This window comes from Petaurus breviceps, unplaced genomic scaffold (genome assembly GCF_028583685.1).
Source record: "Petaurus breviceps papuanus isolate PSGF00001 unplaced genomic scaffold, PetGlider_PUasm1.0 37, whole genome shotgun sequence".
Classification (NCBI taxonomy): domain Eukaryota; kingdom Metazoa; phylum Chordata; class Mammalia; order Diprotodontia; family Petauridae; genus Petaurus; species Petaurus breviceps.
Window position 1 is genome coordinate 67023051 of NW_027186296.1, and position 23074 is coordinate 67046124.

At 37.1% G+C, this 23074-nt stretch overlaps 1 protein-coding gene across 3 annotated transcripts in view; it reads right to left on the reverse strand.

Moving 5' to 3' along the window:
• Positions 1-8960: 8960 nt before the first annotated feature.
• CTSH (cathepsin H) overlaps positions 8961-23074 on the reverse strand; it is a 103606-nt gene continuing 89492 nt past the window's right edge. For 2 of the 3 annotated variants that reach the window (XM_069098664.1, XM_069098663.1), the window contains exons 8-12: positions 14999-15080; positions 14841-14909; positions 12649-12755; positions 11864-11989; positions 8961-10217 (exon numbers count right to left, since the gene is read on the reverse strand). In XM_069098664.1, the coding sequence (XP_068954765.1) occupies positions 10142-10217; positions 11864-11989; positions 12649-12755; positions 14841-14909; positions 14999-15080 (460 nt within the window). In that variant the 3' untranslated portion in view covers positions 8961-10141. Of the gene's footprint in view, positions 10218-11863; positions 11990-12648; positions 13329-14840; positions 14910-14998; positions 15081-23074 lie in introns of those variants that run through there. The other variant, XM_069098665.1, reaches the window with a different exon arrangement.

A 23074-nucleotide genomic window follows, 5' to 3' on the forward strand; every position in this document is an offset into this window, starting at 1 on the left:
AGCAACATTGTAAAGACAAACAGCTTTGAAAGATGTAAGAACTCTGATCAAAGCAACAACTAACCATGATTCCACAGGAATTCCAAAGGAAGCATTACTACTTATCTACTGTAAGCAGATTTGCCAGTAAGGTAAATGGTGACCTTAGGGTACAGAATGAGACATATGTTTTTTGCACGTGGCCAATTTAGGAATTTGTTTTGCTTTACTATGCTTATGCAGTACCAGACTTCTTCTGTCTCTGTCTGTCACTGTGTCTCTGTTTCCCCTAATTTCTCCCCTCACCCACCCTCAGCCATGAGGGGAGGGAGTAAAGATAGTAGCAGGGCACATTTTCTTTTTGTTCATTGAAAAAATTGAATAAAATTAATGTGGTAGTAGTATGGAGGAATTAGAAGGTGGAGGATTAAGAGATTGGAAGATAAATTAGAAAGGTCATTGTTTTGAACTGGAAGGGATCTTAGAGATAAATCATTTACTCCAACTCCTTCATTTCCAATAAAGAACTGAGGCCTACAAAGAGGAGGTGACTTGTCCAAGGTCTTATATGTGACATATTTATCATACAAATCTATAGCAGAGCCCAAGACTTCAGACTCTATATTCATTGCTTTTCCCACTGTACTACCGTGTTTCCCCGATAAGACCTATCCCGAAAATAAGCCCTCCCCTTACTGTGTAAGATTCCTCTAAAATAAGCCCTCCCCCGAAAATAAGCCCTATTGAGATTGCTACTGTAGTGAAGGTGATCCCCTGTGCTACATGCTACATTACGGTACCCTCTGTATGCACCGTCCCCTCCCCCCCCCGGGTGAAACGCATGCCGCACTCCGAGCTGCATCCAATCAGAGCTGCAGCAGTGAGCGCGTCATCCTGTTCTTCCCCAGTGATTTGCTTGCTGGTACATTTTTTTGTTCACATTTACCTGTTTATTAAAATTGCTGTCAATGTTCATTAAAATAAGCCCTCCCCTGAAAATAAGCCCTCTGGTGTTTTTCTGTCCAAAAAAAAAAATTAATAAGACAGTGTCTTATTATCGGGGAAACACAGTATGTTGTTGCCAAAGCTATTAAGTTGTCCATTAAAGATACAATGGTGGCCTAGACTTTGGTGTAGTCAATGGGAATTAAAAAGAAAGGACAGGAGGAAGAGATTTTACAAAACTGAAGTTGATGGGACCTGTCAGATAATTAGATGTTGGCAGGGAGAAAGGAAGAATGAGATTGGACACTAAGATTTTATGTACTCATTACTGGGAAAATAATGATAAACAGAACTAGTAGGAAATTCAGAAGGGTAAGAGATTGGGGTCAAGATGATAAGTTTAGTTTGTTTTCAGTTGTATTATGTTGTTAATGTAGTTTCTTCCCAATAGATTATAAGTAATTTGAGGACAAGAACCATGATTTATTTATTTTGTATTACCATTATGTTTAGCCAAGTGTGTAGGCATACTATGCATCCAATACATACATTCCACAATAAAGAATTATCCTTTTACAGGGAAACTTCAGAGTTTAACAGTCACACAATTTCCTTAATAAAAACCCAAGCTAGAAACAACCTTTGTAGCCAGTCAGTCAGAAAGTATTTATTAAGCATCTACTATGTGTGCTAAATGCTGGGGATACAAAGAAAGTTTAAAAGATTGTCCCTGCTACAAAGGAGCTCACAGTCTAATGGGAGAGACCACATGCAAGCAACTTTGTACAAACAAACCATATATGGGATAAACAGGAAATAATCAACAGAGGGATGGCACTAGGATTAAGGATGATTGGGAAAAGTTTATAGCAGAAGGTGGGATTATAACTGGGTCTTGAAGGAAGTCAGGAGGCAGAGATGAGGAGGGAGAACATTCTAGTTCATATTTTTCTTGGAAGCTTTTGATGCAGGAGTTCTGACTTTGTTGTCTTCTTCCCATTCCATGCTTTGATCCTTTTTGTCACCAAAAAAGGAATCTAAGGTTTGGCTGCTGTGCTTGCTTTGTTTCCTTTATTTGCTCATGTTGCCACTCAATTACTTGACTTTTGACCTCTTTGCCACAGTAGAACTCTGCTTCCAGAGAAGAGAACTTTGTCCCAATCTCTGAGGTTTTTGCAGCTGCCAGAGCTATTAGGAGGCCGCCCCCTCTACAGCCCCCACAAGCTCTGGTCCACTGGCCACACACACCAGGACCTCCACCCAAGATGGCGATCCATATCAAAGCAGGTTAAAGCAAGAGTGATTACCCTCTGAATGGTTGCTTGGGCCCCCTACAATCTGCAGACCAGGAGCTCTGAAGCAGCCGCGTGGTGATGACTGCACGGCCACTGTACCTCCCCTGCTTCTCACCCTGGGGGCAGGCACTGGACTGTGCTCTTCTGTCCCCCCCAGTTCCAACAGAGTTCCATACTGACCTTTTACTTGCTCTTTGGCATTTATGGGTTGATAATTCTGGAAACCACCACAGCTGCTGGTTATTCACTCTCCTGAGGTCTGCTCCAGCTGCTGCTGGTCATGGCTGCCCTGGGACTAAAACCACAGCTCACCCGGGGCTGGACTTGGCTCCCAGCATGCTGCAATGGATTCTTCCTGTAGGCCTGCTGGTCTGCCTTCAGAGGGAGATTTGTTTCTCTGTCACTTTGTGGGTTCTATAGCTCTAAAATTTGGTTAGAGTCATATAGGTATTTGAGGTGGTTATGGGGGGAGCTCATGGAGTTTTCCTGCTTCTATGCTGCCATCTTGGCCCATTAAAGAGGGAGAACATTCTAAGCGTGGGGGACAGCCAATGAAAATGTGCAGAGTTTGGAGATGGAATGCTTTGTTTAAGGAACTACAAGGAGGCCAGTGTCACTAGATTGCTGAGTCTATGGTATGTGTGTATAAGAAAATTGTAAAGGTATGTTAGGAGAGTTTGGGGGGGACATACAAGTTATAAAGTACTTTGAATGCCAGAGGATTTTATATCTGATAATGGAGGACTTAGGGAACCCCTGAAGTTTATTGAGTAGGGGAAGGATGACATGGTCAGACCTGAGCTTTAATAAGATCACTTTGTGGCTGAGTGGAGGATGGAAACTTAATGGAATAGAGAGCAACCAGCAGCCTATTGCAATAGTCCAGTTATGAGGTGATGAGGTGTCAGGTGTCAAAGGATCAGAGGGCATATATGAGAAATACTTCAAAGGTAAAATGAACAAACTTTGGTAACAGATTGGATGGGGGTGGAGTTAGAGAGTGAGGGGTTTGGGATGATACCTGATTTGTGAACCTGAGTGACTGGAAGGATATGGTGTCATCAATGATAAATAATAGGGAATTAAGGAGGGGGCAAGTGTTTGGGAGGTTGGGGCAGATGGGGCAAGGAGAAAGGAGGAAGATAATGAGTTCTATTTTGGACATGTTGAGTTTCAGAAGTCAACAGGCTATTCATTTCAAGATTTCCAATGGGCAGTTAGAGACACGATTCTGGAGTTCAACCCAGAGGTTAGGACTGGATAAGATTTTTTTTAAATTTAAATTTATTTATTTTTAGTTTTCAACTTTCATTTTCCACAAGATTTTGAGTTACAATATTTCTCTCCAAGTCTATTCCCTACCCCCACCCCAAAAATAGCAATCCTACTGAATACCCCTTCCTCCAATCTGTTCTCTTTTATATCTTCCCCCTTCACCCCCCCCCCCCAACTTTCTAGTAGGGCAAGATGGGTTTCTATACCCTAGTACCTATATATCTTATTTCCCAGTTGCATGTAAAAAAACAAACAAATTTTTAAACATTTGTTTTTAAAACTTTGTGTTCCATATTCTTTTCCCTTCCCTCCTCATCCACCCCCACTGGGAAGATAAGCAATCCAGTATAGATTGTAGTTACCCACATCATTTCCAAAATAGTTATATTGTGAAGGACTAACTACTTTCCTCCGTCCTATCCCACCCCCCACTTAATCTATTTTCTCCTTTGACCCTTTTCAAAAATGTTTGCTTCTAACTACCCTCTCCCCCATTCTGCCCTCCCTTCTATCCTTCTCCCTCCTATCTCCTCCCCTCTCTATTTTCCTGTAGGGTAAGATACCCTATTGAGTGTGTATGTTATTCCCTCCTTAGGCCAAATTCAATGAGAATCAGATTGTCCCATTCCCTTTCACCTTCCTGTTCTTCCCCTCCATTGTAACAGTTTTCTCTTGCCTCTTTTATATAAGATAATTTACACTAATGTATCTCTCCCTTTTTTCTTCTCCCAATAAATTCCTCTCTCACCTCTTAATTTTATTTTTTAGATATCATTCCTTCATATTCAACTCATCCTGTGCCCTCTGTCTGTGTGTACATGAACATACAAATGCCCACACTCACATATATATTCGTATATACATATATTCTCCTATACATATATATGTATACACACATATATATGTATGTACATATATATTCCCTTCAACTATCTTTATACTGAGAAGAGTCTTATGAGTTACAATTATTGTTTTTCCATGTAGGAATGTAAATAGTTCAACTTTAATAAGTTCCTTAGAATTTCTTTTTCCTGTTTACCGTCTCATACTTCTCTTGCTTCTTGTATTTGAATGTCAAATTTTCTGTTCAGCTTTGGTTTTTTCATTAAGAATGCTTGAAAGTCCTCTATTTCATTGAATGACCATATTTTTCCCTGTAGCATTATACTCAGTTTTGCTGGCTAGATGATTCTTGGTTTTAGTCCTAGCTCCTTTGACCTCTGGAATATCATATTCCAAGCCCTTCAATCCCTTAATGTAGAACCTGCTAGGTCTTGTGTTATCCTGATTGTGTTTCCACAATACTCAAATTGTTTCTTCCTGACTTCTTGCAGTATTTTCTCCTTGACCTGGGAACTCTGGAATTTGGCTATAATATTCCTAGGGGTTTTCTTTTTGGGATCTTTTTCAACAGGTGATTGGTGAATTCTTGCAATTTTTATTTTGCTCTCTGGTTCTAGAATATCAGGGCAATTTTGCTTGATAATTTCTGGAAAGATGGTGTCTAGACTCTCTTTTTTGATCATGACTTTCAAGTAGTCCAGTAATTTTTAAATTATCTTTCCTGGATCTATTTTCCAGGTCAGTGTTTTTTCCAATGAGATATTTCACATTGACTTCTATTTTTTCATTTGTTTGGATCTGTTTAATAGTATCTTGATTTCTCATAAAGTCATTAGCTTCCAATTGCTCCAATCTAATTTTGAAGGAGTTATTCTCTTCAGTGACTTTTTGAAATTCCCTTTCCATCTGGCAAATTTGACTTTTTAAGCATTCTTCTCCTCATTGGCTTTTTGGGCCTCTTTTGCCATTTGAGGTAGTCTATTTTTTAAGGTGTTATTTTCTTCAGTGTATTTTTGGGTCTCCTTTAGCAGGCTGTTGACTCGCTTTTCATGATTTCCTTGCATCATTCTCATTTCTCTTCCCAATTTTTCCTCCACTTCTCTTACTTGATTTTCAGAATCCTTCTTGAGCTCCTCCATGGCCTATAACAGTTCATATTTTTCTTGGAGGCTATTGATGTAGGGGTTCTGATTTCACTGTCTTCCTCCTGCTCCATGCCTTGATCCTTTTTGTCCCCCAAAAAAGATTGTATGATCTGTTTGTGCTTCCTCTGCTTGTTCATAGTGGCAGCCAATTACTTGACTTTTGACTCTTTGCCATGGTAGAACTCTGCTTCCAGAATGGAGAGAACTATGTTCCAAATCGCTAGAGTTTTTGCAGCTGCCAGAGCTATTAGATGGGTGCCCTCTCTACAGCCCCCACATGCTCTGGCTCACTGGTCACATATCCCAGGACCACCACCCAAGACCATGATCTGGATCCAAGCAGGTTAAAGCAAGAGATATTACTCCTTGAATGATCACTTGGTCCCCCTACAATCTGCAGGCCAGGAGCTCTGGAAGCAGCCATGTGGCAGCAGCTTCAGCTACCGCACCTCCTCTGCTTCTCGCTCTGGGGGTAGCAGCCAGATCGCATTCTTCTATCCTCCCCTGGATGGACCAAGTTCCACACTGACCTTTTACTTTATCTTTAGCATTTATGGATTGAGAAGTCTAGAAACCACTACAGCTGCTGGTGATTTACTCTTGTGAAGTCTGCTCTAGCCACCTCTTATAGGGGCTGCCCTGGGGCTAAAACTGTGGCTCCGGTGGGACTACTCTTGGCTCCCACCATACTGTGATGGATCCTTCCTGACAGCCTGCTGGGCTTCCTTCAGCAGGAGGTTTGTTTCTCTCTGTCACTTTGTGGATTCTATAGTTCTAAAATTTGTTTGGAGTGATTTTTTACATGTATTGGAGGAGGTAGAAGCAGGAGCCACACGGAAGCCCTGTTTCTACTCCGCCATCTTGGCTCCACCCCCCCTGGATAAGTAGATTTTAGAATTATCAGCATATAGAAGGAGAGGAAAAGTTGACCAAGGAGAGAGCCCTATGGGACATCTAAGATTAGTGAGTGCAACCTGGCTGAAGATCCAGCAAAGGAGACCAAGAAGGAATCATCAACTAGATAATTAGAGAAACAAGAGAGAATAGAGTCATGAAAACCTAGGGAGAAGAGAGTATTAAGAAAAAACAGAGTGTCAAAGGCAGTGCCAAAGGCTGTAGAAAGGTCAAGAAAGATAGGGTTTGAGAAAAGGCATTAGATTTGACAATGAAGAGATAGTGATTTTTGAGAGAGAAGTTTTGGAAAAATGATGAGGTAGAGAGCTAAGAGAGTAAGAAGAAAACTATTGTAGATGGCTTCCTCAGGGAGTTTCAACACAAAAGGGAGGAGAGAAATGGGATGCTAGCTAGCAGGGATCATTTGAAAGTTTTTTAAGGATGGAGGAGATATGGGCATGTTTGTAGGTAGTAGGGAATCATTCAGTAGACAGGTAGAGATTGAAGATTATTTAAAGTGAGGATGACAGAGGGAGTTGCTGGAGAAGACAGGATGGAATAGGATCACTTGTGTCTATAGAGAAGTTTGCCTTAGCAAGAAGGGCCACCTCATCATGTGAGACAGGAATGAAGGAAGAGATAGTGACATTATCTGAATGAAATAAGATGAATTGGGGAGAAGCTCTTAGTGAATATTTAATTTTTTCAGTAAACTATGAGGCAAGGTTCTCAGCTGAGAGGGTGTGGGATGAGGGGGAGCCATGGGAGATTTGAAGAATGAAGAGGGTTGGAAGAGTTGGCTATGGTAAGTGGGATAGTAAATTAATTAGGGAAATGTAAAAAAGATTGCCTTTCAGGAGTGAGGACCCAGTTCATGTAATGTAACATAAATTTGTAATGGACCTAGTCAGCATGGTTTCATTCTTTTCTCCAGCTTTGTTCAACACTAAGTGTGCAAGTAAATAGTTGGCACAGTGGATACAGTACTAGTCCTGGAATCAAGAAGACCTAAGTTCAAATTTGGCCCCAGATACTAACTGTCTGACCCTGGGCAAGTTGCTTAATCCTGTTTATCTTAGTTTCCTCATCTGTACAATGAGCTAGAGAAGGAAATGGAAAATTACTCCAGTATCTTTGCAAAGAAAACCCCATATGGGGTCATAAGTCAGACACAACTGAAATAACTCAATGACAACAGGAAGTGTGCAAGGGAGATAGTGATGGAAGGACTTACCTAAAACTCATGCTGGGCAGGGCATGATCAGCAATAGGATAGCAGACCAGGGGTCTTGAGAGAAAATGAAAGTGTGTTGAATTGTTTCACTAAGGAGTTAGTGTGGGAAAAGGAGGAGTATGTAGCTAGTACAGGGGTGATACCTTGAGAAAGAACTGAAGAGTTGAGGAATTAGAGGTCATTGTGTGGATGAAGAACAGGGTTTGGAGCTTCAAGGCAGAGAAAGAGGTGGAATGACAATAAATTGTGATCAGTCAAGGAAATTTCATAGTTCATGGACATGGGAGTGGTTTATTTGTGGGTGATGGAAAGATCAAGAATATGTCTAACTTTTTTTTGACTTTTTGGAGGGAGGAAGGCAATTCAATTGGGCTTAAGATCAAGAATATGTTCATTGTTATTGGCTAAAGTATAGTGGAGGCGTAGGTCATGTGAAGTGAGTAAGCTGAAGAATTATGAGGTTAGGATGTTTGAGGAAGTATTGACATGTTTGTTGAAGTCCCCTAGAATGAGAGCAGGAGTTGAGGAGAGAAAAACTGGGTATCCATAACTGAAAGTCAAACTAGGAAGCTGAAGGAAGAAAACAGGAAATAGGGTAGTGCATTCTTACAGCCCCCTTCTCTGTTCAACACTCATGGGACTCATCCAGCTTAGTGCTGTACCAATATATAGGACAGAGAGACTATAACAGAAAAAAAAAGTACTACAGTTAAGCAATCTTCCTGTCTGGGCCCTTTAAAAGTTTTCCTCTTTCATCTCTGATGTTCTGTCAGTGTTCCAAGGAGATAGAGTGTTAATACCTCTGTAATATTTCTAGGATTGACTTGGGGTCAGGCACTTGCCTAGTGGTTTACAAAATATTGTGAACTTTTGGGGAGAATTGGTGAGAAAGGGGAGCTGTAGCAGTTAAAATCAGAGCAAGGACTGGTAATAGTCGAAACCATCTCTTCCCCATACCTACGGCACATCACTAGTGATATTACAGAAGATGTTGCCAAGGTCTGGATGCTGGTTGATATGGAAACTGTCAGTGTGCATTGGGTAGGGGACCATAGTTTGACTAAGGTTGATTTCTGATGCCTTCCACCTAACCTCCTCCTTCTAGAGCTGCTTAGTACTATGCAAGCAGAGACTACAACATGTTCTTAACCTCTTAAATGTAGACCAAAAAGCTGTGTTTCACACTGTATTCTTATGATTCATTTCAGTAGTGTTTGGAAGTCTTTCAGGGCACAAAACATCTGTTCTGAATTAAATAGGACTTTTTGCTGATTGTTATTTCAGATGCTGGTACATGAAGTGCCTTTGCGAAGTACAACTTTTAAAAAAGACCAGAATGAATGAAACAAATTGTGAAATAGTCAAGTATCTTTATTCAGTTTATTTGTCAAATGCAATAGCATCTCAGTCCCAATAAAATGACATTTTGGCTATAAATTCCCAGGTGTCATTGCTGTGATGCTTAGTAAGGCAAATGAAAATTATTTTACCAATAGGGAATAGGTAGTTAGAGGTTCTGAGGCTTTCTCAAAGGCAAGGTGATTCAGTGGTCAGGTTTCCTCAATTTTTTTTTTTTTTAAGCAATTGGGGTTAAGTAACTTGCTCAAGGTTACACGGCCAGCCATTTCTGGGTGTGGTGCCAAGTATCTGAGCCCGGACTTGATCCAGGTCATCCCGACACTGGAGCCGGTGCCCCCACTAGCTGAGCCACCTGGCCGCCCCTAAGCAATTGGGGTTAAGTAACTTGCTCAAGGTTACATGGCCAGGTGTTTCTGGGTGGGTGCTAAGTGTCTGCGCCCGGGATTCGATCTCCAGGTCTTCTCAACACTGGAGCTGGTGCTCTTACTCGCTGTGCTACCTGGCCACCCCAGGTTTCTTCAATTTCAGCTGAGTCAGATTTTACCCTTGACTCAAACTCAACCAAAATGATTTCAAATCTAAGGTGTATACAGTTGATCAAATTGACTTATCAAAATATATATTTTAAAAATAACAACTAGCATATGGCAAAAATAGACTTAAAATATTGCTTTAAGATACATTTGATTTTTAAAAAGAAAAGCTTGTAGTCAAAAGAATAAAAATGACCTGAGAATGAAGTTGCCACCATAGCGCTGTGTGGTGTTTTCCATGTAAAAAAAAAGTAGTGATTTTATTACCTCTTGACTCACTTGAATGCTTGTGTCAAAATCCCTGGGAGCAGTTTGCTACTTAGTGTCCTTGTTTTACTGAGAGCTTTAATCAGCAAGCTAAGGAAAAGGATGAATTCCTCCTTGACTGCAGTTGCTAGATGGATGTTACAAGAAGACAGAAACGATTTGAAAACTTTCTGTTCTACAAAGCTGACTTCCCTAAGGATTTTTCCTTAGGTGAGGTGGAAGGTCAAGAGACTTCACAGCGACCAACTAACTTTGGGTCCTTATGGACAACTTAAAACTCAGGGTTCATTCACTTAGGTTTTACGATATGTTGTATTTCAGCACGCGATGTATTTTTTTTTCCATCTTTGCCCATCCCTATGTATTTCCAGGTTACATCTGTGGGATGGGATAAGATGCACAGTCAGCAAGACCACACATGTTCTTTCCACGCTCAATAAGGAAGTACCTGGAGCAATCAGAAGAGAAATGAGGATTAGAGAGGAAGGCTCATATTGCTGGGAGATCAAAAGACTAAGCAGCCCTAAAAGCAATCACCTGACTCTCAAAAGGGGATGTGTCCCAAAAAGGAGAAATCCATGGAAGAGAGAACTGAGCACAAAATACACGTCTAGGACAAGTAATGATTCCTGTAGGTGCTAGTGGTGACTAATGAGGCAGAGAGGACCATGGAGCCTTGTAATGGGTCCCTGGGATGTAGTCCTAGGTTAGTAATTCCTAATATTGGTGCAAATGCCTACTTTTCATCACAAAATTCTAAGATCAAAACATATTTTAATATAACTTCCTCCTGCCCCCTACACCTAATAAATCATATAATAGTTAAGAAGAAAAGTGGGAAATGTACCAATTGAAGTATGTCACAAGTCTTTATATTTTCAGCCTTCAGAATCTGTGCATGTGTGAAATTTGTTTTGAGTTTCCTATGTCTAGATAAACTGTTTTTTTTTTTTGTCTAGATAAACTGTTGAGCCCTAAGTCCTAGTGCAGCCTATCTACAAGGTGGCTTAGTTAAAATCCTTCTGCTTTTTCTAATCAGTAACTCACTGACTGGAGGTCACAGATCTTTGATTTTAGGAAAAGTTCTTTAAAGAAATAACCTTCAGGGGCAGCTAGGTGGCGCAGCGAATACAGCACCAGCACTAGGGTCAGGAGGACCTGAGTTCAAATGTGACCTTAGACCTTGGGCAAGTCACTTAACTCCAATTGCCCTGCCCTCCCCCCTCCAAAGAAGACAAAAAAGAAAGAAAAAAAAAGAAATATCTTTCAACCAAAGTCACTTTTGTGGATGAATGACAGTCTCTGTAAGACTCAGAATACAGTTACATGTACAGATAGGCTGAATGCTCTTGCAGGGGATGGAATTTGCAAGAGTTCATAAATACACAGAATTAAACATTATGTTATATGAGAGTAGGCTGTGGTCTCTTCAGACTATGGCACAGGGGAGACGTGAAAACAGGGAAACTTATATTTTCTCGCTTCCTCTTACAAACTTCTCTTCATAGTTGTGAAACTTGTGACTTTCTATCAGGAAATATTGGTATTTAGTTGGATGGGAAAAGAAAGTAACATTTTGGTGCATTATTGACCTCCCAAGTTAAGCACTACATTTTGCTATATTCTAAAAATCAGATATTTACATCTTCCTCAAGGACTTTTGCCCTTCAAATTTATTAATTGAAAGTACTAGCTTTGAGTACTATAGTATTTAATAGAAAATAGCCTGTGTAATTTATGAATGTCACTTAATATGTTCAAGTTTTTCTGTAACAAGGAAAGTAACTTTTCCTTCTGATTAATCTATTCACAATCCCTTTTCTTAAATGATACTTCTCCCAATAAGGAATTATGGAGTTTCTAAATCATTAAATAATCTATGTTAATTTTTTTTGAATCATTTGTTCTGTGGTTAAAACTAACCAACCAAAGATTGGCTAAATGGTTTATTCAGGGATTGAATCAGTGATGTTGGCCCTTCTTGTCTTAAGTACTAACTGAGCTAACTGTATGTAGGCACCAGGAACTGGCTGGAGTCTGAAGACTATATCAGCTATAGATAATTTAGTTAAATGATAATCCAGAGTCCCTTACCCATTGTTCCCCCAGGATGTACCCCAAGAGTTTTTCACAATCCAATAAGGTGTTCCATTTTCTTCTCCATACCCAACAGCAAGCACTGCATGATTCACTTTGTCTGGACTTTTAGCACACTTGGGGCTGAAAAATAAATCAAAGGTAAAAGTTTATAAAAGTTAGAGCTACATCGTTACTACCATAGTAAAAGTCTTCAAATGTCTGGGAACTTGCTGTTCAAAAGGAACCCTGGGTCAAGATCCTTTGCTGAAGTGAGTTCAATGCAATAAATTTTCATTTGGTGCCTTCTATATATTATGCACTGTTCTAAGCATTAGGGACACAAAGGAAAACAAGGAACCAGTGCCTGCCCTCAAGGAACATATATTCTGCCATCAAGAATCCTTCTGCTTGTGAAGGGATTAACATTTCTTTAATTACCCACTTTATAAATTCATACTTAAAGATAACTACAAGTATAGTGGAATTCCTAGAATTAAGAACTAGCTCACTGAACATATAACCTGATTTTCTTTTCTTTCCTATCCTTAGATCTCTTTTATGGGACTACAAAGTACTGCCAAGAGAACTGGTAATGTGGTCACAGAATTTTCATTGCTATTTTGTATTTTTGGAGTTCTAAGTTTTCTTTCTGCCACAGATCTTACAATCTAAGTGGTATTTTTGGCCACAGAATTGACTACTCTTAGGGATTCATATCAAAACTTAAGACTTTTAAATGATTACTGAAAACTACTATTAGGTAATGTTTTACTTGTTCTTTTATGTAATGAAAAACTCACTTGGTATATATGCCTTCACTGTAGCTCAGAAAGTCATCAGTCACTTCAAAAGCAAAACTGACAGGGTTGTGGTGGGCTACGGCTTCCGTCATAGCTTCTTCATCATACTAAGGGGGGAAAAATAATACCTCGAATTATACATTTTATTTTGGCCTTTCTCATCCCTTTCCCCTTTTATTATTAGATTTACACACCTGGTAAAAATATGACCCAAAATGAAAACTCTCAAAGGAAAAGACTCCTTCATTTTAAAAAAAAAGAGAAAATAAACACACCAGACACTAGAGGGCATGTTTATTTTTGTTTTGGTCCCAAGGACTAGTACTTTACTTATATCAATATGTCAAATATACATAGTTTTCCTATGATGAAAAAATGTTATACAATAGAAGTGTAACTCTTATGCAAAATCTATCATTACATTAGTAGATGTCATAGCTCAATCCAAAGTGAGAGAATAACTGTAAAAGATATATTATTATCTATCATGTTAGAAGTGGTATTTTGGATTTTCTCTAATACAAACTAATCACTGTAATTTGCAAATATGTTAAAGTTAACCAGAAGAGAGGTGTAATGGGGTTAAGATAAAAATGTTGCTTACTATTTCTTTTACTTGAGGAAAAAGAGCTGTCTTCCTGCTTCCTTAAGACTCTTGTGAGGTTCATAGACTCATGGGCCTAGACATCATAACATTTCAGACATTAGATACTGTCTAGTCCATAGGTCCTTCACCTTTTTTGTATTATGGATCTCTCTGGCAGTCTGATGAAACCCATGTACTGTTTCTCAGAATGCATAAAATGCGTAAAATAAGATACATAGAATTACAAAGGAAACTAATTACTTTAAAGGAAGTTAAAAATTATATTGATAAGATAATAAAAATATTTTTAAAAAAACAGGTTCATGGGGCAGCTAGGTGGCGCAGTGAATAGAGCACCAGCTCTGGAGTCAGGAGGACCTGAGTTAAATTCAGACCTCAGACACTTAACACAAAAAGTAACTGTGTGACCTTGGGCAAGTCACTTAACCCCAATTGCCCTCCAAAAAAAAAGCAAAAAAAAAACCCCCCAAACAAAACAAAAAATAGGTTCATAGACCTTCTGACAGATTAGGGACTCCAAACTATTCTAAACCCTTCATTTGCAGATGAAGAAACTGAGGCTCAAAGAGATTAAATGACTTGTTCAAGGTCACATGGGTAGTAAGTGGAAATTGAACCAGGATTTACATACAGATCATCTGCCACCAAATCCCAGAAAAGTAAGGTAAAGCAAAATTAACTGCAAATTATAATTAATACCTTCCATTTTTACCAATATGGCAATCAACAATGCTTTTGTTTTATTAAATATAGTATTTAGGCACATGTAACAAATGTTTTCTACTCTATAATGTAATTATACGTGGAAGATGACATCTCAGATTTGCCCAGGGGATCAGAGTTCTACTGATTTTCCCTAACCAGATGACTTTTTATACTATTGTAATATAGTATTCAGATTGCAGTTTGTATTATGGATTTTTCATGTAAAATAGATGATATAAATTAGCCAATTAGAATTAATTCCATCTCCAAAATGGATTTGTTTGATTTGAATTTTTTTCTGTTTATCCATACTAGCTGGTTAATTAATATTTTTACTAGACAGAGCTAAGAACAACAAGGAAATATGGAGTTATACCATGTTACAAACGTAGTAACTGATATGTCATTATAAGAAGTTATCACTATCAGAAAACTTTATTATAACAAAAATATTTGATGACATCCTCAACACAGCAAATTAATAATAATGATAGCTAGCATTTATACAGCACTTTAAAATTTGTAACAGAAATATTTTAAATATAAATATTAATGTGATATACAATATCACATTTGATTCTCATGACAACCCTGGAAGGCAGATGTTATTACTATCTCCATTTTACAGATGAGGAAACCAAGGCAGAGGTTAAGTGACTTGCCCAGGCGCATGCAGGAACTGTCTGAGGCTTTATCTGAACTCAGGTCTTCCTGACTTTTATGTTCAGTGGTATACCATTGCACCACCTACCTGTCTCCACTGTGAATTCCCATACAGTAAAAGAATTGGAACAACTTTTGTTGAAAGGGAATTTGGTCATAGAAACCTCTTTGTACATCACTCCCACAGTATTGTTACCCAGGCACCTTTTGTACTCACAGCTGTTATGTTGACCACATCTTTGACAAAAGCAATGGCTTTGTTTGGTTGGAATTTGCAAGTGCCATCCTGTTCAAAACAGCAATGACATTGACAATCAATTATATATAGTACAACTTAATCCAACAATATTGTTTTAGATTAGATATCAAGAATACCTTTCCTTTATAAGGATATGTGTCTTCTCCCATAATTCCTTTATTATACATTATATATTCGAAAGCTTGACTTGGGAGACCCCTATAAAACAATTCAATGACAAGCTTATTATGACCACAAAACAATTCTTTGAATAATTGGTAATCACATATATAGGAATTCATACTACAATTAATTTTTCACTGAACTAAGGGAAAGTTACAGTATATTAATCTAACTTTTCACATTTGCAATATATCCAATAACAACATTTATTGATTATCTCAGAATGGAAAGTGACAGGAGGTACCCCTTGCCTCCCAATTTTTAAGTTGAATGCTATGCTGCTGTATATTAATATAAACATGGGAATATTTGCCTTGATTTTCATGAAAGCTCAGTAAATGGAATGGAACCTAATTGAACTCAAAATTCAATCAAATTTGTTTTGGGGAAAACTAACAGGCTGTAATTCAAAACTTTGTTCTAGATCCCCATTTTAATCACCTATTATATGGAGTTAAAGCTAGTTTTGTCCAAATTATAATGTAGGATTGTATTGTTTTAAATCAACAATTTATAACAAGGTCCAATTGTTAGGATTTGTTCATTAATTCAACAAGTTGTGCTGGTCCATATCCAAGGAGCTTTATTATCTAATAAGACAAGAATATCAATAACTGTACTGCAAGGAAGAAAATACAAATGCTGTAAGAGAACTACAAAGCAAGTTCCATTTGTAGCAGAGAAAGGAGATAAGCTTATGGGAAACTGAGGGAAACCTTCATCAGTGGGGTAGTATAGGATATGGTCTTGACCTTTCCAATCAGAATGGCCAAGTGAGTTCTCAAAAGGAGCCAGACTCCTCAAATAACCCTTTAAAAAGAAAGAAACCCAACAATATACCAAAGTAAAAAAAGAATTAACCAATACTTTAAAATGAGCAAAACAGAGTACTATTAACACACACACACATATACACCCCAACAGAAACTAATAGGACAACTGGACCAGCTAAGAGTACTAGAAGCAATGCAGTGGGAATAGAAAGCCATGCAGAGAAGATACACAGAGATATGAAGATGAATATTTCTTATATGATAGGCAGAGATGAATGTTGCATTATGTGCAGAGATAGGAAAGAGAAACACAAAAAAATGGAGGCTATTGCAGGCAAGGGAACAGCAGGAATAAAAGGTGGAGGAAGAAAGTTTAGGTACATGGTAGCAGGTAAAGTTGGAACATTAGGTTGAAGTTAGAACATGGAGGGACTTGAATACTAGGCTGAGGGGTCTGTATGTGATTTGGTAATCCATGAGGACCTGATGAAAAATTTGAATAAGAGAGTGACCAAAGCTGTGCTTTATGAAGATTAACTTATAGAATAGATTGAAGGGAGAGACCAGGTAGAAGGCAAATCTACATGACAAGTAAAATGTTGAAATGGAGTAGCGGTAGTGGGAATTGAAAAGAGGGGATATTTGAGGTAGAATTAATAGGACTTTTCAATGGATTGGATATGGAAGATGAAATAGAAGTGAAAAATTACTAGGGTTTTGAGTTTAGATGGGGTGGCACAATTAGCAGAAACAGGAAAGTTAGAAGGAGAAACTATTTCATGGGGGGAGATTAAGTTTGGTTTTAAATGATTGGAAAACCAACAATTGGTCTAGTTCCTTCAGATAGCAGCTGAAGTGAACCAATTCAACTGGCAGCTAGTGCTTGTTTAAATGAATTTAATTTATAACAACAATCAAGTCAATCTGCCATAAGATACAGCCCCAAATTCAAATCAAACAATACTTTCAAAGAGAGCCAGTAAATTCCTAGAATCTTCTTCAGTAACCAAATATTCGGCTATTCTACAAGATAGTCTTTGCTTAGTTCAATTTATTTCAGCAAATATTTATATAGTGTTATATGAATACCATGATGGATAAATATATCTATATTTATAACTATATATATCACCCTGAAGGGATTATAATTTCCTTGGAACATAAACAAGTAAATCAGTTAAATAACAATAAAAGGCTGAAGATGATTAAGTGCCAAAGTGATTGTTATAAACAGTATTTGTTTAAGGGCAGGAGTTCTGGATTTGGATATAAGAAGACCTGATTTCAAATCCTGACTTGCTCATATACTAGCTGTTTGACTCTGGGCAAGTCATTTAACTTCCTTAGCCTCAGTTTCTTCATCTGTAAAATGGTGATAATAAAAAGCACCTAAGTTACATATTGGTTATTAGTTTTCAGTGAAATAGCATATGTAAAGTACCTTGCAAACCTTAAAGCACTATATAAATGCTAGCTCTATAAAGAGAGGAAGGAGATAAGTGAAGCATGGCTGGGGCTTTCCTTAAATTGGGTTTTTACAGGGTGGCTAGGTGGTGCAGTGAACATAGCACTGGCCCTGAAGTCAGGAGGACCTGAGTTCAAATTCAGCCTCAGACACTTAACACTTACTACTAATATAATGACTAATTCTAGTTAGTGGGAACTGAACTTTGACTGTTGGCCAAGGAGTTTAGACAATTCTGTAGGCAACCAAAAGACACTGCTCATTTTTGAGCTGAAGAGGGACATGACAAAAGCAGTATGTTTTTTATGATTAAATGTCCAGTGACATTGAAGATGGGATGTGAAGAAACAGAAAGAGGTGAACAGACCAGGTACACAGCTCTTATTATTCAGTATTTCAACAAGTCAACAAACTAAATCGAGCACCTATTATGCAGAAAATCTGCAATGATCTAGGCAGGAACCTGGACTATGATGGCTGAGAGAATGGAAAGAAAGCAAGAGGCAAATTAAAAAAAAATTCCCCCCAATTACATGTAGGAAACATTTAAAACATTTTTTTAATGTTTAGCCTCCTCCCTGACATGGTAAGCAATAGGTTATACATGTACAATGAAGTAAAACATTTCCATATTAGTAATTTTGTACAAGAAGACTAAAACAAGAAGGAAGGTAGGAAAGAAGAAAGAAAGAAAGGAAGAAAAGAAAGAAAAATAGGATGCTTCAGTCTATATTGAGGCAACACATCATTTCTCTGGAGGTATATAGTATTTTTCATAATAAGTCCTTTGGGATTATTTTGGATCATTTTATTGCTAAGAATAACAAAGTCATTCATAGTTCATTGTATAATATTGCTGTTATTGTGTACAATGTTCTTTTGCTCACTTCAGTTTGTATCAGTTCATGTTTCCTGCTTGTTGTTTCAATAATATTCCAATACAATCATATGCCACAACTAATTCAGCCATTCCTCAACTGATGGCCATCCCCTCAATTTCTAATTCTTAGGCACCACAAAAAATCTGCTATAAATATTTTTGTACAAATAGGTCTTTTGCTGTTTAAAAAAAAATCACTTTGGGATACAAAACTAGCAGTCATGTTGCTGGATCAAGGGGGTATGCATGGTTTTATAGGCCTTTGGGCATAGTTCCAAATTGCTCTACATAATAGTTGAAGCAGTTCACAATTCCACCAACAGTGTATTAGTATCTCAGTTATCTCTCATCCCCTCCAACATTTATCATTTTCCCTTTTTGTCATATTAGCCAATCTGATAGGTATGAGGTGGCACCTCAGAGTTGTTTTAATTTGCATTTCTCTAGTCAATGGTGAATTTGAACATTTTAAAAAATGTGACTATAGATAGCTTTGATTGCTTTGTCTGAAAACTGCCTATTATATTCTCTGACTATCAACTGGGGAATGACTTGTATTCTTATAAATTTAACTCAGTTCTCTATATATTTGAGAAATGAGACCTTTATTAGAGATACTTGCTGTAAATTTTGCCCCCCCACCCGAGCTTTCTGTTTTCCTTCTAATTTCGGTTGTACTGTTTTGCAAAAAAAAAAAAGTTTAATAAGAAAAATTATCCATTTGACATTTTGTAGCATAGGTCTCTATATCTTGTTTGGTTCTAAATTCTTTCCTTATCCATATATTTGACAGGGAAATTATTCCATGCTCTTGTAATTTGCTTTTGGTATCACCCTTTATGTGTACATCATGTTCCCATTTTGACCTTATCTTGGTATCTGGTGTGAGATGTTGGTCTATATCTAGTTTCTGCCATACTGTTTTCTAATTTTCCCAGAAATTTTTGTAAAAAATGAATTTTTGTCCCCAAAGCTTGGATCTTTGAGTTTATCAAACACTAGATTATGATGGTTATTTACTACAATGTACTATACTATATCCTAATCTATTCCACAGATCTACCACTCTGTTTCTTAGCCAGTATAAGATAGTTTTAATGATCACCACTTTATAATGAAGTTTGAGATCTGATATGGTTAGACCACCTTCCTTCACATTTTTTCGTTGATTCCTTTGATATCCTTGACATTTTGTTCTTCCAAATGAATTTTATTATTTTTTTCTAGCTCTATAAAATATTTTTTGGTAGTTTGATTGGTATGGCACTGAATGAATTGATTAATTTAGGTAGAATTGTCATTTTGTCATATTGGCTTGGCCTATCCATAAGCAATTGTTTTTTCAATTGTTTAGATCTAATTTTATTTGTGTGAAAAGTGTTTTGTAATTGTGCTCATATATTTCTTGGGTTTGTCTTGGCAGGTAGACTCCCAAGTATTTTATATTGTCTACAGTTATTTTAAATGGAATTTCTCTTTCTATTTCTCACTGCTGGACTTTGTTGGTAATATATATATATATATATATATATATATATATATATATATATATATAAATACTGATGATCTATGTAGGTTTATTTTATATCCTACAATTTTGCTAAAGTTGCTAATTATTTCAAGTGGTTTTTATAGTTGATTCTCTAAGTATATCATAATATCATCTGCAAAGAGTGATAGTTTTGTTTCCTCATTGCCTATTCTAATTCCTTCAATTTCTTTTTCTTCTCATTGATAAAGTTAACATTTCTAGTGCAATATTGCAATGACAGTGGTCATAATGGGCATCCTTATTTCACCCTTCACTTTATTGGGAAGGCTTCTAGCTTATTCCCATTATAGATAATGCTTGCTCATGGCTTTAGGTAAATATTACTTATCATCTTAAGGTAAGATCTATTTATTTCCATCGTCTCTGGTTATTTTAATAGGAATGGGTGCTTTATTTTGTCAAAGGCTTTTTCTGTATCAATTGAGATAATAATATGATTTCTGTTGGTTTTGTTATTGATATGGTTAATTATACTAATAGTTTTCCCAATATTGAACCAGCCCTACATTTCTGTTATAAATCCCACCTGGTCATAGTGTATGATCCTTGTGATACATTGTTGTAGTTTCCTTGCTAGTATTTTATTTAAAAAAGGAAATTGGTCTATAGTTTTCTTTTTTTAGGTATCAGTACCATATTTGTGTCATAAAAAGAATTTGGTAGAATGCCACCTGCTTTTTCCAATAGTTTATATAGTATTGAGATAAATTGTTCCTTAAATGTTTGGTAGATTTTACTTGTGAATCTATCTGGCCCTGGTGATTTCTTCTTAGGGAGTTTTTTGAAGGCTGGTTCAATTTCTTTTTTCTAAGATTGGGTTATTTAAGTATTCTGTTTCCTCTTCTGTTGATCTGGGCAATTTATATCTTTGTACTCATCCATTTCATTTAGGTTGTCAGATTTATTGGCATATAATTGGGCAAATAACTCCTAATACTTGTTTTAATTTCATCTTCATTGGTGGTGAATTCACCCTTTTCATTTTTAATACTGGTAATTTGTTTTTTTTTCATTCCTTTTTAAAAAGTCAAATTAATCAATGGTTTATCTATTTTATTGTTTCCCCCCCCCATAAAACCAGCCTCTAATTTTATTTATTAGTTTGTTTTCTTACTTTCAATCTTACTAATCTTTCATTTCATTTTCAGGATTTCCAAAATGCTGTTTAATTGGGGATTTAAAATCTTTTTCTAGTTTTTTTTTAAGTTTCTGCCCAATTCATTAATCTAATCTTTCTCTATTTTATTGATGTATTTAGATATATTTTCCCCTAAGTATTGCCTTGGATGTAGCCTATAACTTTTGGTATGTTGTCTCATTGCTGTTGTTCTCTTTAATGTAATTTACTGATTGTTTCTATGATTTGCTCTTTTACCTACTTCTTTAGGATTAGATTATTTAGTTTCCAATTAATTTTTAATTTATCTTTTCATTGATCTTTCATGTATTTTTATTACATTATAAAGCTAAAAAGGATATACTTAATATTTCTGTTTTTCTGCATTTGGTTGTGAAGTTTTTATACCCTAATACATGGTCAGTTTTTGTGTAGGTGTCATATGCTGCAGAGAAAAAGGTATATTCCTTTCTATTCCCATTCACTTCTCTCCAGAGGTCTATCATATCTAACTTTTCTAGCATTCTATTTACCTCCTTAACTTATTTCTTGTTTATTTTTTGGTTAGATTTATCTAGTTCTGAGAGGGGAAATTTGAGGTCCCCCACTAATATAGTTTTGTCATCTATTTCCTGAAAACATTTCACTGTCTATGGTATCTTTAGCAAGATATAGTGATCCATTTTTGCTTCACTTTGTCTGAGACCATGATTGCTACCTTCCCCCCTCCTTTTTTTTTACTTCAGCTGAAACATAATAGATTCTGCTACAGCCCCTTATTTTTATTCTGTGTGTGTCTCTGTGCTTCAAATGTGTTTCTTGTAAATAGCATATTGTAGGATTCTGGTTTTTAATCTACTCTGCTATCCACTTCCATTGTATGGATGAGTTCATCCCATTCCCATTTACAGTTGTGATAACTGTGTATTTCCTTTCATCCCATTTTCCCCTTGTTTGTCTTTTTCTCTCTCTTATCTTTCACCCTATCCCTCCTCACAAAGTATTTTACTTCTGATCTCCACTTCCCCCAATATGCTTATTTGTTTACCAGTCCTCTCCCTGCCCTTTTTAATCTGTCCCTTTTTTACTTCCCTAGAAGATAAATAGATAAGATAGATATCCATGTCCAACTGAATATGTGTATTATTATCTCTTTGAGCCAATTCTGAAGAGAGTAAGGTCCAAATGTTTCCTGCCACCCTCCCCACCTTACCCTAAACTGTAATAGCTCTTTCATGCCTCTTTTATGTGAGATAATTTACCCAATTTTATTTCCCTCTTCCCTCTTCTTTCAGTGCAATCTTCTACCTCACTCTATAATTTTGTTCTTTTGGATACCATCCCATCATGGTCATCTCATACCCATACCTTCTGTCTATTTATAATTCTTCTAATTGTGTTTATAGTAATAAAGTTCTTAAGAGCTACAAATATCATCTTGCCATGTAGGAATATATGGAGAGATATTTTTGAAAGAAGGATTGTGAGGACCTGGTAACTGATTGGATGTGTACAGAAGTAAAGGAAGAGAGGAATCAGTAAAAAAAAAAAGACTACAAATTTTGGTGACTAGGAGAATGATGCTGCTACAGACAAAAATAGGCATGTTACAGAGGACAGGTATGTGTTGTTTTTTTTTGGGGGGTTGTGGCTGGGTATTATGGAAAGCAGTAGGATAATCAAAGTGAAAATTTCCTATAGGTAGCTATAAATAATCTGGTGATCAGAGCTCAAAAGAGCTAGGGCTCTGATTAGGACTAGGAACACATTGTGGATAGCTCTGTAAATTTCTTTTTGCATGTTTATTTAAAAAAAATATCTAGGGATAATGGATAGAGCACCATCTTTAAAGTCAGTTAGACATAAGTTCAGGTCCTGACTCTTATACTTAATTGCTTTTAGGCAGATCATTCAACCACCTAGGTATCATTTAAGATTATAAATATTAGATGAGATGCCAACCTGCAACCCATGGGAGGAGTTTCTATACCAGGACTTCTTACACTTCATTCCTGCCTAGGCTGTACCTACTACTTGAAGAGCTCAGGTCCTGGAATTCACACATTGGAAGTACCCTCTGCCCCTGGGCCACTCCCTCTGAGTGAATGGCTCATCCCAGAAACTTTAAGAAGGGTGCCCAGGCCAGCCAGGTCTCATTCCTTTCTAGTACACCAGACTTCTCTACCAACTCTCTCCTTCTTCAACTTTCTTTTAGGCCTTATCTTGTCCTATTAGAATGAAAG